General features: G+C 48.3%; 1 protein-coding gene across 1 annotated transcript in view; it reads left to right on the forward strand.

The window, feature by feature from the left end:
• Positions 1-19,259, forward strand: part of ITGB5 (integrin subunit beta 5) — a 109,133-nt gene that overhangs the window by 60,607 nt on the left and 29,267 nt on the right. The window contains exons 8-10 of the mRNA XM_023623609.2: positions 894-983; positions 6,323-6,457; positions 15,546-15,975. Of these exons, the coding sequence (XP_023479377.1) occupies positions 894-983; positions 6,323-6,457; positions 15,546-15,975 (655 nt within the window). The remainder of the gene's footprint in view (positions 1-893; positions 984-6,322; positions 6,458-15,545; positions 15,976-19,259) is intronic.

The following is a 19,259-nucleotide window of genomic DNA, read 5'->3' on the forward strand; positions in this document are numbered from 1 at the left end:
CTGAATCACTTTTAAAAGATGAAAACAAGGGAAGAGGATGGATTTTCTTTTTTTGTATAGTGGAAGACTGCAGATAAAACATCCATTTGCAAATAACGTTTTTAGAGCGATCAGTTGCACAGACCATACTGAGTATGCTTCTAGATGCTTTAAGAGGGAAGAGATCCATCTTGGCTTAAGCCTTTCTTACCCAGAACCAAGGACACCTGGCTCAGGGCAGAGGCCCACCCAGTCCAAGGCAGGCTGAGGGAAGTAGATGTTTCTAGATGTTTCTCTCACTTTATAAGTGACGTATTCATTTTCTTAATGAAAGAGGAAAGGCAGCCACCGCAAGCCCGCCTGCTTTGTTTCAGGACTTCACCCAGAAATACCCAGATGTCCTTGGGAGGGCTCTAGTCACATCTCAGTCCCCTGTTAGAAAAAGAGGCGCATTTGAGACCCTCAGAAAAGTTTTCCCTTTCACTCCTGCCAAACAGATCGAGAGCATCCATGAACTGACCCTGGGAATACCTATGTGGACGAGGGGAGAGAGGGCAGGAAAATCGAGAATTTGTTGACCTCGGAGGGTGGAATTTCAGAGAGATGTCCATGATATGCCAGACGGGAGGGGTCTCCGAGCAGGAGCAGGACATTATACTTTAGGAAGAGATCTCATCAGACTCTTGCCACTCAGGCCTTTGACAATGGAGTCCACAGCTTACTGCAACGACTCTTCTCCTCTGCCTGTTCTTCTCGCCTTTCCTTGTGGGGTCCTCTCCAATTGATGGTGTGAGAGAGTGGCAGACTAATGCTGGGGAGCCCCTTACTGTTCTAGCTCAGTAGACAAGTGTTCACTCTGACAGTATAGAAGGGCAAAATGGGCTTATTTTTTTCTTTATTTTATTTTTTTCAAGAATTTTACAGCCCTGATACCTGGAACAACAGTGGAGATTTTATATGGAGACTCCAAAAATATCATTCAACTGATTATCAATGCGTACAATGTAAGTCATCGGTTTCTTCCCCCACTGCCACCTCCACCCCCTCCTCCACCGCCTCCCACTGGGGCTCCGGGAGCTGATGTGGACTCCGGTGGGCCACGCACTGTGCTGGTGAACTTGGCTCTGCTTCCCATCTCCTGCCTCTTGAGTTTGGTGCCTTCCTCCTTCATTCAGATTTGGGTGGAGAAGGCCATCCTGCTTAATGCATCCCTCTCCTCTCACCGCTGCCATCTTGACTCTCTTCCTAAGCTGATCCTAGTGAGCAGTGAATGGCTCAGTCAACTCGGGCCAGCAGCTCTTGGCCATGTTTGGGTTCTGACTGTGTGATGACTCAGGTCTCATGGGAGCACCTCACTTGGGTGGGTGCAGGTGCTCTCCACCCATCCCGTTGCCTAGGTGATACTGCCACTGTGTTCCCTCGGCCAGAAGGGAGAAGCATGCACACCGACCTCGCCTCACGGTGGGCAGGACAGTTGAAATTCCCCAGGCTCATGGAGCTCATCATAGAGCTGCAAACTAAAGCGGGAATGAAGAATCCAAGAGGAATCAACAGTAGGTCTTTTGCCTATGCACTTAGGATCTGATTGTAATCAGGTCCTTTCGGACGGAGCCTGAGTGGGCCTGATAAATTCTGTGCTGTTGTCATTCATCACGGTAACGTGGCTCTACTGTAGGAAGTGCAGCGTTTATGGACGTGGTGTGGGAGTTGCTTTCACATCCCAAGCCAATTGTCCGTGATTCCCAAACCTTTCTCCTTCTTCCTTTCCTTTCCCTCAATTCCTAATACTCAAGAAGTTCTTGACTCAGGCCTACCTTTTTTCAGGAAAATAGCAAGCGCAGTGTCTTGTGCTTGGAGGTATGTACCCTCAGCTGTCCCCTCCCTGCTAAGTCCCAGGATGGTTGTCACTTCCAGTGTCCACCCCACCCCTCACGGGGCCAGGTAATTCCCAAACTGGAATGCAGAGTACATCTTCCTGTAAAAACAAAGTTAGAAATAGAGTAAGTATAGTTTAAATAGCACTGTTAGTCCTAAATTTATATAAAATAGACTTTGGTGGGCTAACGTGGGAACCCAATTAACCACTGTGGCATCGCATGTGTGTGAGAAAAAAACATCTTATCTTCCCCACCGCAAATAATTTACAAATGAGTATTTGGAACTCTGCCTTTCCAGTGTTGACTTTGTCAACCTACTGCTCCAGCCCTGTGTTGAGTTACAAAATGCTGCTCAACTAGACCAGGATCGTAGGTAATGCCCTCGCACTGGGGCAACCCCGGAGCTTGGGGTATGGTCAGGCGCCTTGGTCTCCTGGAGCTTCGGCGTCCTAAAGGTGGTGAGTCGGGGGACAGTGAGGATTTGTGACTGGCTTTCCCTCCCTCCTCCCCATCCCCCGCCCCCACCTTCTATTGCAGTTAAGGGTTGTCTTCCTCTCACAAATTCTCTGATTCCTCCTCACTGCTAGAACTTCCTGTTGAAAGAAACTAAAGACTTCCTTCTCCTCTCCTACCCCTTTCCCCACATAGTAACATCCTTTTTTCTGATCTCTGACTTCTAAATCTTCACCAGAGCTGGTGGCCTCCCCAGAACCCAGAACCCAATGGGACAGGGTCCAAGCATAGCTCTAACCGGGCTCTTTCCATTTCTCTGTGTCACTTTACCGTCTCAGCGTTTTGTGGTGGATTTCATATGAGTCATGCAACACATGACTAAGTGTGGGTGTTGACTTTTACCTCCCCTAGAGAGCTGGCAAACCATCTGTGGGACATTCTGAAAGGACTTTGGTTGGAGCACATGTAACAGATGAAATGGCTGCGGTATTTAGCTAGGCTGAGGAGCTAGCAAAATGCAAAGGGTATGTTTAATTTAACACCCTGTAGCATTGAGTCTGTTGTATGCAACTTTCATAGTGTGAAATCTTCAACTCTGGGCTTGAACTTACAAAAATTTTTCTTGCCATCCCAAATTCTTCATGGTGAGAGATCACCGAGTCCTCCCAAGGGAATTTAGCCGTGTGGAGCTTTGCTGTCCCATAGTTGCTGATGAGAGCTTCTCTTCCAGAGCTTAGAGATAGAGCCCTGGGTGCACCCACCCCGCTCCCTGCCCCCAAACGCCAGCACTGTGTCACATTGAGAAAGGGGAAGTAGGACTGGGAGAGAAATCACTGGGATCTCATCTCAGTCTGGGGAAAGAACAGAATGAGCTGGAAACCACTAGAGTTGCATGTGGAGGGTGACATCAGAGGCCATGTATATGTTTCTCCTCGTGGAGCACATGTTTCTATTTTCGTTGTTGCCATAAAGTCTGCTCCCACCACTCCACAGCTGGCCTGACTTAAAGGCATTGCAGATGTGACCTAGCCTGACTGAGTATTTAATAGCCTTTAAACTTCTGACATTCTTGACATTGTCTCCTTGTCCTAGGATGAGGAGTAAGGAATCATCCTCAGGGGCAGATCTGGTAGGAGGTAATTGAATTTCAGGAGTCACACGTAAGTCTTCATGCGTAAGAACTGCATTGCCTGTGGCTTTGATCCTCTGCTATATCTTGTACTCCATCCATCCATCCATTCATTCATTCAACAACTATATATTAATGGCCTGATGTGTGGCAGGCGTCATGCTGCACCTTGGGAATAAAACCATGCACAGAACACAGTCCTGTCCTCCAGGAGTTCATAGTCTTTTAGGGGAGATTGACTCTTAACAACCAGAGTACAACCTACCCACCCACACTTTCCAAAATCAGAACAGGTCTCCGAAGAAAGAAGTGAGAATCAGGTGGGTGATCACAGGGAGCATTGCAGGGGCATCAGGGAGGCCTGGTTCTGATCCTGCCTCTGGCAGATCAGTGACCATGGATGAGGCCTTTCCTTTGGCCTCAGTATCTGCTTCCATAAAATGAGATTTAAACTGAATAATCTCCACGGTTCCTGACCCAGTAACATCCTAAGTGTTCTGATTCCAGAGACTGTGTGGAGAGCAAGAATAATACAAACTTCAGATCAGAACATAGGCTTTGGGCTCTTAGGGCCAGAATAAAACATAGGATTCAATTTCCATCCATTATAGTTACCGATTCATTGAATAGGAGTCCCAGTCCCCAGTGATCTTTGTCCCTCTACCAAATTCCCCATTAACACTTCCAGATGGCAGCTTCAGCAGGTCTTGATGAGGGGAGGGCTCATGCTTCCTCCCAACGTCTTGTTCATGAGCCACAGGCTCTCATATTTCATTGACTGATCCCAAGTAATTTTTTACACAGCTCTAATCTACCTATGCCTTTTATGATACACTGTTTTGCCTCATCCTCATACTTATTCACAATTACAAATTTTTTTAAAATTTACTTTGTCTTTCAAAAATAATTTTAAGTTTCTTCCACTAGGCCTTAGTCCTTTAGCATAGCTGCTGTTAAAACATCCATCCTTCCTTCCTTCCATCCATCCATCCATCCATCCATCCATCTATCCATCTGTCCATCCATCCATTCATTCAACAGAAGCTTGTGGTGAGTCCTAGAGAGAAATATAGTATGGCCCTTGGAATTCACAACTCAGTGGGAAAACAGATTTCTAAATAACTAATCACATTCAGCAGGAGATGCTGTGTATGCCGAGTAGATCTCTCGCAACCCTTTGCCAGTTGAGGCTGACACAAGAGGAAGTGGATTTAAGAGAGTATTTTTAGAGTTGTAGAAGCACTTAGATGATTCGTTGCAAAGGGAAAGGCTATTTTTTGCAGAGAATATTTTCAACAAGCTGTAAATTTGTTGGGAAAACTGCATATTTAGTTTATTCAAGTTTAACACTACATACTCAGCAAAAAAGAAAAAGAGGAAAGAAAGAAAAGAAACCCCACGGGAGTGAGAGGCAACTCTGCCCGCCGTTCTGTTCAGTGCCATGTTCCCTGGAGCAGACCTGGGAAGGGAGGTAGGAGTCTGAAGGGCCATTGGTTGATCCATGTGCCTCTCAGAGTGTGTTCATCCTGCTATACTGCGTGTATTTAGTGCATAAAAATTTTTTTGGTAAGATATGGCCCCTAAATACAAGCCAGTTACTTCATCTGACTTCAATCTCCAAAGGACATCCTCCTTAGAGATTTTCAATGGCAGTTTTTTAAACTAACAAACATACCGAAAATTGCACAAACTTTTCACTAAATACACCTGAGAATCCAGCACCAGGACAAAAAACAATGTTACTGGCTCCCAGAAGCCCCTATCATTCTCTTTTCCATTATTATCCCCAATTTTGCCTGTTTTTGAATTTCATATAAATAGAATCATAAAGTATATGTGGCTTTTGTGTCTGACTTCTTTTGGGCAATGTTATATTTGAGATTCATCTGTGTCATGGCATGTAGTTATATTTCATTCATTCTTGTTACTGTACGGTATTCTGTGAACACACCAGCATTTTTTTAAAAAAATCTGTTCTACTGTTGCTAGGCATTTGGGTTGTTCCAGTTTCTAGCTGTTACAGACAGTGTTGCTGTGAACAGTGTGTGCAGTGCTGTTGTACCTTCTTCTGGTCAGTACACATCTCTGTTGGGTATAGTCCTAGAGAGAATTGCTAGGTCTAAGGTCGGCCTCAGTGTTAGGAGATTCTGCCTGATGTTTTTTCTCAGGATTGTACCAGTTCACACTCCCACTAGTGTGGTATGAGGGCCCCAGTCTCTCCACATCCTTTCTAACACTTGATATTTTCAGTCTTTTATTTTTTCTATCCTGGTAGGTAATTTTGTTTTCATTTTTATTTCGATTCACTGTCTTGAGGACATAATCCACACATAAGATGATATTCTCTCAGAATGTAGTTTCAAAGCTCTTGAATGTGGACCTCCTCTGTTGGGGGATGAGTGTGGATGTGAAGAATGATAGGGTGGGTTCTGGGAGAAAGTGTCTGCTGAACTGCTTTTGAAGAATGAGAAGGAGCTAGCCAGGGGGAAGAGAAGAGAGAAGTGCCATTGAGCAAAGGAACATTCCCCTAGGCACGTGTAAAGACCCAAAAGCTGAGGGTGGGTTGAGAGGTGACTCGGGAGAGGCAAGCAGAGACAGCGCTTCAGCCCTTGAAGCAGGTAAAATTATCATATGGCAGGTGGACCATTATCAACTCTGAGCTCACAGAGGGAGACCTCAGGCCACATCTAGCAAGACGGCATGTGGGTGTGGAGAGAAGGAAAGGGATGAGGGAGGGACAGCTAACCAAGCCCACTGGCTCTTGCCTTGTCTTGAGTCTCCTGAGTTAGAGGAAGCCATGTGGGCATCAGAGAACCAGCACGGAGAGCACCTTGGCTGCAGCCTTTACTCAATGGTTCTGGCTTCATCTCCTCTTTCTGTTCAGAGCATCCGGTCTAAGGTGGAGCTGTCAGTCTGGGATCAGCCTGAGGATCTTAACCTCGTCTTCACTGCTACCTGCCAGGATGGTGTATCCTACCCTGGTCAGAGGAAGTGCGAGGGCCTAAAGATAGGGGACACGGTAAGTTCTCACCCTCCATTTATACTTGTTAGCCCTGGTCATCATTCTTTGGCTTCTGATAACTTTTGTGACTTTTTAGAGTTCTGTAGGAGTTTGTATTCTGTTGTCCAACTTAGCATCCTTAGACTTTCCGAACGCTGGTCTGTGTTGTGTCTTCAGGGTGCCAAGTGGACTTGTTAACAAGCTCCAGTCAATAGACAGCCCTCAGTGCAGTGCCACCTAAGCGTTCCTCAAGTTGACCTTGTGCCCTTGGTGTTTTAAACCATTGCTACCTTCATTTGACAGGCATGAAATCAGGTGGGAGGGCGTGGCTGGGAATCTAAGAGACCTGGCCTTCATTCCTAGTCTTCTAGAGCTTGCTCTGTGCCTTGGATAATCTGACCCTCAACTTCCCCTTCTGTAAAATATGAAGAAAACCATCCACCTCTTCCGATTTGATGAGATGGAACAGAGAACTCTACAGCAATGGAAGGCATAGAGATGCCTTGTCTGGATTAGTGGATATAATTAAATGATGGGGAAGAAACATTGTAAAGATGTGCACCTGTGTACCAAACCAAGGACTTGAGGGAGGGAAGAGGATATATGGGTGATGGGAACACAGATGAAACACAGGCACAGAGGCAGGCAGAGTGGTGATGGAGAGCCATCCACACATCTTCTAGAGGTTCCTGCTGCTAGAAGCAGACGATGAGATCCATTCCTTGCTTTGTTTACGGTTTCATTGCTCAGAAAATAGACAGTGAAAGAAAGTTCTTTTCCACCCTTAAAAGAATTACAGGGACCTTAAAAATAGATAACCGTATTTTCTGGACATTCATAAGCACTATTGATGGCCAAGGTGAGTACAAGCAGACTTAGACCCTGGATTCTAGGGAAACAGCTCAAGAAGATGTAGGTATAGCTACATGGCTGGTCTTCTGGGGTTTTCTCACATTCCATAATGGATCCTCGCCCGCCTCCCCTTTCACAACTACCCTTTGCCTACTTTACAACACACAGGCATACTCTCACCCAATCTAAATCTTACAGTGGTGTTTTGCCTCAGTAAGGGGACAACTGAAAATACGGTATCAATGTTGAGAAAGTAAAGGACTCTAATGACTGGGTGACAAATCTAAGACAGGTTTTTTCAAAGTTTCTTTTGCTTTTTTTAAAAAAATGAAAGAAGGTCTAATAAAGTTGTCAGATGAAAGATCATTAAAATTGATTATTTATGGCATTAACTCAGAAGGCACTCATAGAACCGGATGATGTTGCTGTAACAAAACTTCTATTCCCATCTTCCTATTTTTTTTTCTTAAAGATTGGCACCTGAGCTGACAACTGTTGCCAATCTTCTTTTTTTTTTCCCCTTGCTTTTTTCTCCCCAAATTCCCCCAGTACCTAGTGGTATATTCTAATTGTGGGTCCTTCTAGTTGTGGCATGTGGGACACCACCTCAACGTGGCCTGATGAGCAGTGCCATGTCCGCGCCCAGGATCCGAACCCTGGGCTGCCGAAGCAGAGCATGCGAACTTAACCACTCAGCCACGGGGCCAGCCCCCCCATCTTCCTATTTATGGGAATAAGTTTTTTTGGAAGAGGAAGGGGTTTAATCTGTGCAAATAAAAAATAGGAATGTAATTGATGCTGATGCCTGTCTTATTTAGCAAAAAGTAATATTACTTTACTCATACATCAACTATTTGGGTGGGGGAAAGCCTCATTTCATTAAAGAGGCACTTCCAATAAAATTTTACTTTTTAATTTTCATTTATTTATTTTTTGAAGATTGGCACCTGAGCTAGCAACTGTTGCCAATCTTCTTCTTTTTTTTTTCCTGCTTTTTCTCCCCAAATTCCCCCAATACATAGTTGTATACTTTAGTTGCGGGTCCTTTAGCTGTGGCATGTGGGACGCTGCCTCAGCATGGCCTGATGAGCGGTGCCATGTCCGTGCCCAGGATCCAAACCAGTGAAACCCTGGGCCACCGAAACAGAACGCGCGAACTCAACCACTCGGCCACAGGGCTGGCCCCATAAAATTTTATTTATAATTCTTGTCAAAATTTGCAGTATATTTATGTTCTTTTGATCAATTCTAATGATTAATCAATCCAAATGACTTTTTACAAAACAGAAAAGCCTTATTGTTCCAGGGTTTAAAGAGATAGTTATGAAAAATGGAAGGAGGTAGAAATAACCAGATAAAACTACGTGTAAGTGAATTGTACAGATCTGTGGATAGAATATTTGGTGCAGTGTGTCAGGAAAGCTAAAAAATGATGTGTGAAAAGCACCCAAACAAGGAATCCTTTACTTGGAGAAATAGGGACAGTGGAACAGAGGTGAGAAAGAGTGTGTGCAGCACACACACCAGATGCCCGATTTTCAGGACGGCTCTTGACAATTTCAGATGACATCCTTATGAAGAAGACAAATACTGGGGGTTGATGACAGCATAATTTGGCAGATTTGTAGCTGAGCAAACATCCTTTTAAGAGTGTTGATAATGCCAGCCAGAGGGAGGACTTGACTGAGGTTCCAAATGTCTCTTGTCTGTTCGTGTTTACTACTGGCTTGAGCTGAACTCATGGAAGGCCCGCTTATCAGAGGTGGGAAGGTCACAAAGATGGAGAAAACAGATTATCTGATAAAAGAGGAAAACTGAGATTTTAAAATATTTTTCAAAAGTGAGCTGGATTGAAATCATCAGGATTAATCTCTTGCATTTAGTTTAGCATATTGATAGAGTAGAGGGAAGTTGATTTAATAGTAGTTTTTAAGAAAAGCATCTGGCAGATTCTAATTCTCAAAGGCTCAATGTGAATAAACAGTGTTGCTTTGGAAAAAAAAAAGTAATGCCAGTCGAGGCTACATTAATAGAAGCATTTTCAAACCCCAGAGATAATGGTTCCAGTCTTCTTTGTGTGGGTCGGACTGCATCTGGACTTCTACATTCAGATCTTTTTTTAAAAGGATAAGTGACAGGCAGCATCATGATGAATTGTCTAGAAACCCGGAAGGTCAAAGTAACTGGTGTTGGTTGATAATGACAGCATAAAGTTGGAATTCCTTTTGCACACAAGAAACTATAGCCAATTTATGCTGCCTTAAGCAAAAAAGGGGAAATTGTTATAGGAATGCAGTCGTGTGTGGCTTAATGACTGGGATATGTTCTGAGAAATGCACCATTAGGCGATTTCATCGTTGTGTGAAATCATAGAGTGTACTTACACAAATCTAGATGGTGTAACCTCCTATACACCTAGGCCATGTGATACTGATCTTACGAGACCACTGTCGTATATGCGATCTATTGTTGACAGAAACGTTTTAGGCGGTGCATGACTATATTGGCATCCCTCATGGATAAGAGGGAAATGTCTCAGAAAGGACTAGAAACAAACTAGACAGTGAGTCAGCTCTATGTTCCTCATCTAGTTCCCTCATTGCTACCAGGGATCCTGAGATTTAGGGCTGTAATGACCTGCCCAAGATCATCCAGCTAACAAACGATGGGTTCGCAACTGGAACCAAGGTCTTTTCGCTCCAGACTGAGTCATCTCCCCAGTCACTGCCTGCTTATCACAGAGGGAACGGCATGAGTTCCCGTTCTGTGGGGATGTATAATACGCCCAGTGCTGTGGTGGGGGCTTTTCTGCTGCCCCCTCTGCTTCCTGCGGCAGCTGTGTCAGGTGGACATTGCTTCCCCATTTTACATGGGAAAGGCTGAGGCACTCACTCTCACAGGAGTGGCCAGACAACTTGCCAGAAGTCCTGCTGGTGGGATGCCTCAGGCACCAGGAGCCAAATCTGAAACTACTGATGCCAAAGGCTGTGTTTGTTCCAGCCGAGTCCCAGGGCCCCTCTTCTGTGTTCCTTGAAGAAAGAGTTCCAAAGAAGCCCAAGGTGGTATCCTTGTCACTTATGTATGGATGCTCTACTGTACAAATTTTGATTTTTGCTAGGATACCTCAGAAAAATAGGGATAATGTCCAGAAGACATAAAGATTTTGAGTGGGATTTTTTTCACAGCAGTGAAAAATCTGAGATGTACTCGGATGATGTGCAGAGCATTTGAAACAGAAGGAGAAGATGGTGCTTCTCCTACCCTGACCGCCCTTGACAGCTCTTCCCCTCGGGCAAGCTGGGAGCCTCCCTTGGCATCCGTTGGGCCACGGTCCTGTGGAAACAGCAGTGGGCCCAAAGGCACAAGTCCCGTGCTGGCTCCTTGCTTCCTTCCACCATTCCAGTGCTGTCTTGCTGTCCAAGGGGCTCAGTCACATGGCCCCTGGCCCCGCTGCAAGGGCTGTGGGGTTTTTGTCTTCTGTTGATGAAGACAGGCTGGCACAGAGCAGCGGCCACTCGCCTGTCATAGCAGGACATGATGCTGCTCTCAAGGGCCATGCCAGGCCCCGAGAGGCCACGAGAAGCAAGCTCTTTGAGGGCCCTGGAGGCAGTGGCAGGCAGAACCCTCTACGTAATTTGCAGTGCCCAGTGCAAAATGAAAATATGGGGTCCTTGTTCAGAAATTAAGAATTTCAAGGTGACAGCAGCAGAGCATTAAACCTCTGGGTGTGGGGCCATGTGTGACTGCACAGGCACGTGCCCACGGAGCTGGCCCTGGCGGGGGAGCTCAGGGGCTTTCCCTCAAGCGCCTTATTGCTGAAGGAGAGTGGCGCTTCCAGCTGGGACCAGTCTGATTTTCTTAATCCTGGGCCAGGAAGGCAGACTTTCTGTTCCTCTTCTCAGGCTGAACTTTCTCCAAAGAGTTTACATTTGAGCTTTGGCTACCAAGCTTGCTACTGAGTATGTGGGCATTTCCCTCCTGACGTTTGTCCCAAGGACAAATCTGGTAGAGAAAATATACACACGAAGGAGTCAACCCAATGGAGGGTGATGAGGGGTGGGGATAAAAGCTGGGCATGGTACTGTGGGAGCTCCAAGGAAGAAGGGCCCCATATTGCAGAGGGGGCGCCGTTTGAGCTGAGGCTCTGAGCAAGATTGGGAGTTTTCCAGACACAGAAACGGAGAGTGGGGAGGTCCCATTAGTGGGCATAGCATGTGCAGAGCAGCAGGTGAGTCTGGGAGGACGTGAAAGAGCATCGCCCTCCTGCATATGGGAAGCAGCTGAGGGGAGTGGGCTGGGGCCTGAGTGGAGGGTGGCTGGAGCTGGGGCTGCAGAGGCAGGCTTGGCTATACTGGGAGGATTGCCAGGCTAAGCCATCCGGCTGTTATCTGGCAGGTGGCTTCCATTCTTTAGTGCCACGAGTTGGGAGGGCTGTGGACAAATCGGGGACTGGCAAGGAGGGTAGGCAGGAGTGCAGAGCACAGCAGGGGGGCCCTGGGACTCACCTGGAGAAGAGGGATTAGGGAAAGCCGACAAGATGTAACTGTCGTCAGGTACCTCAGGGTCTGGCCTGTGGATGAGGACATGGCCCATGTGTGGGGCAGCCTTGGGACAGCTGGGTCAAATGGCAGCCAGGCAGGTCTCACCTTGTAACTTAAGCCACATGCAGGGGTGGTGGTGGGGCAGGCAGAGGCTCTGTGGTCATTTCCAACCAGAGTCCATGGTGCTGTGACTCTCCTTGTGTTCGCTGGGTTAAGAGATCTGTCCAGGCAAGAGGCAGGAGAGGTGGCGTGGGGTGAGGGACAAGGTTGTCCTCAAAGAGAAATATTCCTTAATTAAAAGCTTGAAGTCCCAAATCGAATGAAGTTCTGTTTTCTAGTGATCTCAGTTATTTCCCTAATTTTCCTACCCTGGCCCCAACACCAGTAAGGGCTGAGTGAGTGGTCCTGGCCACTGGGAGTCAGTTTTCTCATGAACTGGTGTGACAAATCAGTATGCAAGTGGCTGACTGTGCCGCAAGCACTAACGCCCAGTACAAAGGACCCAGTGAGCCCCATCACAGTCTTCCCACGATGTCCCCGGCTCCTGTCCCCTCCTCCGGGGCTCTCTACCCCGTGCCCATGCCCAGGCTTTGTTTCCATGGGCTCCTAGTAGACTTGGCATCTGCACAGCCCTGGGTTTGGTGGGTTTGGGGTGGGAGCTGGGCAGCCCTTTTGAAAGGGAGGATCAGGCCAGCAGCCCTGTGGGGGAACCAGGAGCATCCCAATGAGGTTTAAATAACAAGACTGGGCGGGAGGGAGGGCTGCTATGTCCGTGACCTTCCTCTGGAATCTCCGAGTGGGAGAATGGAACGTCTCCAGGAACTGGGGAGCCTTCAGGCTCAGCTGGAGTCCACAGGAAAGAGAAGCCTCGTTCCAGCCCCGGCCAGACTCCCTGAATCCTTTCCTTTCAGGGAAATGGACTCTGAAAGGAGGGGAATAGAACAGATTTACTTGCTGTCCTCCCAGTGCTTTTTATAGCGTTCCTGTGCCCAGCAGGACCTGAGCCCTGGGGGCTGAAATAGAGCCGACAGCTAGGACTAAGGATGGCCACCACGCCCTGCTCGAGGGCCAGGGCCGCCCTGTTGCCCCAGCTGGGCAGATGGCGCAGGAGCCCTTCTACATCCTCGGCGATCGACTGCCAGCACTGACTCAGGGGCTCCCCCAGCCTCTGCACTTCCTCCCCAGCCGACACAGACATATCAGCAAGACTTGGGAGATTTAATTCTGTCTTCATCCCCTGACGCAGGCAGGTTTCCCTGGGGGAAGGTTATCTCACAGATGGGCACTCCCCATAGTCTTTCAATAATTAAATGCCTTTGGCTCTTTGTCCAGGTTATTCTTTGTACTTTGTTCCATTTCCCACCCACAGATGCCTTTGGGGAGCAAGAGCTTTTCATTTAACAAGTCCAACCAAGTTGTAGCCCTGGGGAGTAGTACCCTTGAGCGAGTCACGGCTTCTCTCTGAGCCACAGGAGGGAGGGATGTTCAGCTCTGCGTTCTTGATGGCCCCATGGTGGGGCATCGGTCAGGCATGGATCCCCCCCTTCCCATCTGCAGGCTCAGGTCACCCCAAGCCCGAGGCAGGAAGATGGGGAGCAGCCTCTGGCGGTCCCTGCAATGAGCTGGGCTGCCTCTCCTTCTGGACACTGGACGTCTGCCTCATTCCCCACTTTCAGGAGGTGACGTACCAAGGAGAGCACAGGCCCGGCCCCACCCCTCCCCAGCTGTGCGACTAGCACTGAGCACCCTAACCGCCCCCCCCCCCCCCCCAACCAAGTCCAATTTCTCTCTGGTAGATGAGGTGCCTCCTTCTAGAGCATGTAAATGAGATGCTCCTGGCAATGCCCAGCACAGTGCTTGTGGGCACTCGGCACCTGGTAGCCATTAGTGTTTGTTGTCACTGGGCAGATTTCAGTGCCTGGGTGGGCTCCCCATCTTATTTCCTTACTTCGAGAGCCCACCTGTACCTCAGGGCCTTAGAACTTTGTCTTGAACTTGCTTTTGTCAATCTCTCCCTTTGCCTCAATCTCTCACATAGACATGGAGGGTGAGGTAGGCTAGTCCCAACTGTCTGCAGCGCGCTTGATGTCCTCTGACCCTGGCTCCTGGTCATTGTCCTCAGCTTACCTGTCCAGTGGCATCTCCTGTGACACCCCTTGGCTAGCACTGACTCCTGGGTGTCTTGTTGAGTCCCATGGAGCCATGGCTTGCTGCCAAGCAGGACTCTGTCCAGGCCCTCGAGAGCTGGGTCTGTCCTGCTCAGTCTCACACATCTCCGTACCCACCCTGCAGTGTCCCTAGATGTCACAGAATCTGAGGGGAGACCTTTTAGAATTAGTAAAGATCCCAAAGTGATAGGGATCTGTAGAACATTTAGAAAAAAATGTTTTCAGTGCTCTCCAAAAATATATATTATTACTTAAACAGTGCCCAATAAACAAGTTATTGATGACTTTTTAAAAATCAGCTTTATTCCAACCCAAATAATGGAATTAAGAATAACAATAGCTAAAAGCGGTTCCTAACCCATCCTGAGCTTCAGAATGAAATGAGGAGTCTTTTGAAAAACAAAGACATCTGGGCCGGACGTGGTGAGTCAGTGTCTGGAGTGGGCCCAGGCCTCTGTTAGGGAACGCCACCATTCAGGGGAGAAGCCCCTCAGGATGGCATGTGGTCAGAGCTCGCCAGCTCCCTGTCTGCATTTCCATAGTGCGCTGCTTTGAGGCGGTGCTGGGTGAGTCTAACGCACTCTGCTCCTTTCTCAGAGGGAGGAGGGGGAGGGAGGAGTCCTGAAGAATCACAGCAAGTAGGCTCCTTGCTTTCCTTACATCCCAGCCGTGTGGTCAGCTGATGGGCATCTTTCCTGCAGTGCCGTCTGCCAGTGAGGTCCACCTTGCTGCCTGTTGCCAAGGCAACCGATGAAGAGTTAGCAACACTTTTTTATGCGTTTTGTTTAAAAAGAAAAGGTCTGTCTGCGTGTGCAGTGCGTTTTATCAGTGATGGCTCTTTATGACCTCAGGGCCGTGGGCTGATTGTGAAAGACGCAGCTGCGAGGACCACTCAGGAGAAACTGGGGCAGAGGGAGGCTTCGGGTGTGTCTGTGACGAGACAGACGCTCTGGAAGTGACCAGGATGGTCATCTCGTCCCTTCTCCAGTAGGCGAGGAAACTTTTCTTGGCATGGGCAGTTGCCCGGGTGTGTGGACCCCTGCGCCCCGTGAGTTCAGGGAGCACGTCGAGTGCAGTGCCCGGCACAGGGGGAGCAGCCAGTAATATCTGTGGAATGAGTGACTTTCAAAATGGTGACAGGGAGAGGCTAGGATAGAAATGAAAAGAAAGAGGAAAAGGGCTGTGTGACCTTGAGTGTGTCTTTTGACCTTTCTGTCAAAGCCCATTCCATCAGGGTTGTGAGCCTTAAAAGAGACAATGAACTTTAAAGAACCAGGCACGATGCTTGTCAGATGTCGGCATGCCCCAATGTTCTTGTCCTCAGTAAAATGAGGGAGCTTGCTGATCTGGGGCCTCTTCCTCCTCGGGCCGCTGCAGTGGCTCTCCCTGTGCCTGGACAGCGCTGGCTGTGGCCGGGCTCTCCATCAAGGACCTCGGAGGAGTCGGTCCTTGGCCAGGCCCCTGGGCAATTGGGAGGCCAACGCAGATACCCCAGAGGCTCTGCCCAGCCACAGCCACGATGCCCCCTCTCTTCTTGCTGCCCAGGCATCCTTTGAGGTGTCGGTGGAGGCTCGGAGCTGCCCGGGCAGACACGCGGAGCACACGTTCACCCTGCGGCCCGTGGGATTCCGGGACAGCCTGGAGGTGGGCGTCACCTACAACTGTAAGTGTGGCTGCAGCGCAGGGCGGGAGCCGGCCAGCTCCAGGTGCAGTGGCAACGGGACTTACGTCTGCGGCCTGTGCGAGTGCAACCCCAGCTACCTGGGTACCCGCTGCGAGTGCCAGGAAGGGGAGAGCCCGAGTGGGTACCAGAACCTGTGCCGGGAGGCGGAGGGCAAGCCGCTGTGCAGCGGGCGCGGGGAGTGCAGCTGCAACCAGTGTTCCTGCTTCGAGAGCGAGTTCGGGAAGATCTATGGGCCTTTCTGCGAGTGCGACAACTTCTCCTGCGCCAGGAACAAAGGAGTCCTCTGCTCAGGTAGGTGCCCCGGCAAGCAGTTTCGCTCTGAGCCAGGCCCAGGCCCAGGTGCCCTTAGGGCATCCCCCAAAGCAAGCCTCTTATTACCATGGTTCTCCTGGGAGAAGATGAGGGCAAGCCTGACCCGTGACCAGGCCTGGGGGTGGCAACCAGCGTGTCAAATATGAAAGCAGGAGAAGGCACTGCCATGAGATGTGGACTCTCAGAGTGGAAGGGATCTGCCCTGGGTCATCCGGGACTTACCTGCACAGTATTCCTGACAGGTAGGTGTTCAGTGTCTTCTTGATTGCCTCCTGGGACAGGGAGCTCACTGGGGCAGGTAGTGGTTATTTCCTTGTCAGACATCGCATTCATCACCTATCGCTGCTCTAACAAGTTACCACAAACTTAAAACGACACATTTACTTTACTACAGTTCTGGAAGTCAGAAGTCTGAAATGGATGTTATTTGGCTAAAATCCAGGTGTTGGCAGGGCTGCATTCCTTCTAGAAGCTATAGAGAGATTCCGTTGTCTGGCCTCTTCCAGCTTCTGGAAGCCATCCTCATTCCTTGGCTTGTAGCCCCTTCCTCCATTTTCAAAGCCAGCAGTGTAGCCTCCTCAGCCCTTCTCTGACTCTGATCTCTGCTTTGTTGTTACATCTCTGTCTCTGACACTCCTGCCACCCTCTTGTAAGGAGCCTTGTGATTTCATTGGACCCACAAGGATGCTCCAAGAGCCTCTCCCCATCTCAAGATCTGTGCCTTAATCGCATCTGCGAGGTGTCCTTCACCATGTAAGGTAACACCCATGCAGTTCTGGGGTTTAGACTGTGGACATCTTTGGGGACCATCATTCTTCCTCCCACAGACATGGTTTGAAAGTTTCTTTTTACATTGAACAGAAAACTGTTTCTCAGTAACTTCCACCCAGTCGTTTGTGGTCTAGACTCTGTTCCATATCACAGCCTGTCAAACACCTGAAAGCTTCTTTATGTCTCTCTCTTAGAGTCTTTTCTGATCCAGGCTAGACACCAAGTCTCTTCCTTCCCTGAGGGCTGTATCCTTTGGTTAAGTGTGCATCTCACTTGAGCACATCATTGCCCAGAGTTCAGCTGAACACTCCCTGTGATCTGGACATGCCACTTCCATTAACACATCCTAACAATATGTGCACTTTTCTGTCCTGTTGAACAACTACATTATACTAGCAAGCTTGTTTTTAACTTTACTACCAAAAGTTGAAGATTTTTAATTTTTGGAATGAACTATATAGGCAAGCTAAATTTTTATTGTGTCATGTTTGAGCACTTAAGTTTTTGGGTCTAAGCATAGGACTTTAACTGGATTCCAGTTAAATTACAATTGGGCAGTTCCCATTCTGGGAGTTGCCTTCTGATGACATACTATAAAGTCGTGTCTCAAAAGGGTCATTCTGTGCAACACTGTGCCTCCTGCTAATATAGTAAGCAGAACGATTTTAGGCAAGATTGTAGTTTCTCCTATTGCTGTGTGTTCTGTTGTTTGCAAGATTCCTTCCTTGGAAACGGTCTTCCAGTTGGGAAGCGTTGATTTAAAAGGAACTTAAAGTGTAACAGGGAAGATAAAGCACAAACACGTGAAGCAAATCAGAACTCACAAATGATCTGGATTGTGGGAGAGGTGACCGTCCCTCCATGGGAGAAACAAGCGCTGAGGGTGGCACAGACGTGGTTAGCAAGCAAGGCTCCCTGGGGCTGACGGCATTGTGAGACAGGTATTCATGCACCCATGGGTGCCGTGGGACCAACATGTCCAAAATTGGAATTGCTCCAGAAAGTGCAGGACATATGAATGTCATCAGAGAGTTAGGATTGGGTGTGCCAAGCATGCAACAGAGAGCCGCTTTCTCTGTCAGATTGATGATAGATGGGGATTAGCTGAACTTTTCTGTCTGGGTTACCAGAATCAGTGCTTAGGATCAGACAGACCTGGGTCTGAATCCAGTCACACTACATGCTGCTCGTGTCACTTTGGGCACAGAGCTGTTGTGAGCACTAAGAGAGTGTGTGCAAAGCCCCTTCTGTGTTGCCTGGCACAAAAGGAGGACTTGCTGACCACTGACTCCTTTACAAGTCAGTGCCACACTCCTCTGGGAGCCGCAGCTGCTGCCCCGTGTGCAGGCGGCTGGCTTTGCCTAAGGAGTTCCAGCGCGGGGGATGGAGTTTCCATTCCCTTCAGCAGCCGCCATAAAAGCTCCAGGAAGCCGTCAGTGTCTGTAATTGGCTTTCAGCAGTCCTTGGGCTTTTGTAAAACATATTAGCAAATATTATCACAGAACTGTCCCTCTGTTCCCCTCAAGAGCCAGAAATAATCCTCTGATATGTCTTCATCCAGAGGGCTGCTTGTGTTCATGTTGCCTGGGAGCCAGGACTTCCAAGTCAGAGGACATGTGCAAATTCCATCCCCATAATTGATCTGCCACTGGGGTTGTCTTGGACTTCTGGTTTTCCTGTCTCTAAAAATGACCCAACACCCTTGTTTCTGCATTATTTTGAGAACTGAAGGAGAAGACACAGAGAAAGGACCTGGCGTGGTGCTTGGCAGGAAATGGCCAAGTGCGTGGTAGACACTTCTGCTTCCTCTCTCAGATGTTACGTTTCTCTGAGTACAGCGCTGAGCTTGGAGGTGCAGGGCAGGTGGTAGATGAGGGGTGAGTGGCCTCCGTGGGGAAAACTTGTCATTTTGGAAACAGGAATATTCTGTAGCTCAGTGAATACGCAGCTCTTGTTCAACTGCCAGAATCCACACTGAGTTAATCTTGCATTTCAGAATTCTGCCAGATGCTGGATGCTCTTTCTCTCCTGCTCCCTTCACTCCATACAGTCCTGCAGGACTGGGAGACTCTCGTGTCCCTGGGTGGAGAAACGGAAGGTTCGAGAAGCCCTCGAGGCCCCCATGTGCTTGGTGCTTCAAGTCACAGACTTCTCAGGATTGCTGAGATGCGATGTCTTTTTCCCCCATTGGAAAAGCTATAAACGGTCTTTAAAGAAAGTTTGAAAAATATAGGCAGGTCAGTGGATGTATGGTCACTCTGTGCTGTCTGTCTCGTTGGTGACTAGGATTAATTTGGACCACCTGGCGAACCAGACAAGTAACTTCTTTCACCTACACTAGTTCACATGCATCCCTTCCAAAGCTGTGTGCTCAGTCAGACAACTGGAGGATTATTCTTAAGTCTAGAATATTCTGAAGAGTAGAAGGAAATAAATTGTTAATAATTTCACCACTCATAGTTTAAGAGGTTAGTATCTTTCCTTCTAAACGT

The sequence above is a fragment of the Equus caballus genome, chromosome 19 (assembly GCF_041296265.1).
Source record: "Equus caballus isolate H_3958 breed thoroughbred chromosome 19, TB-T2T, whole genome shotgun sequence".
Classification (NCBI taxonomy): Eukaryota; Metazoa; Chordata; class Mammalia; order Perissodactyla; family Equidae; genus Equus; species Equus caballus.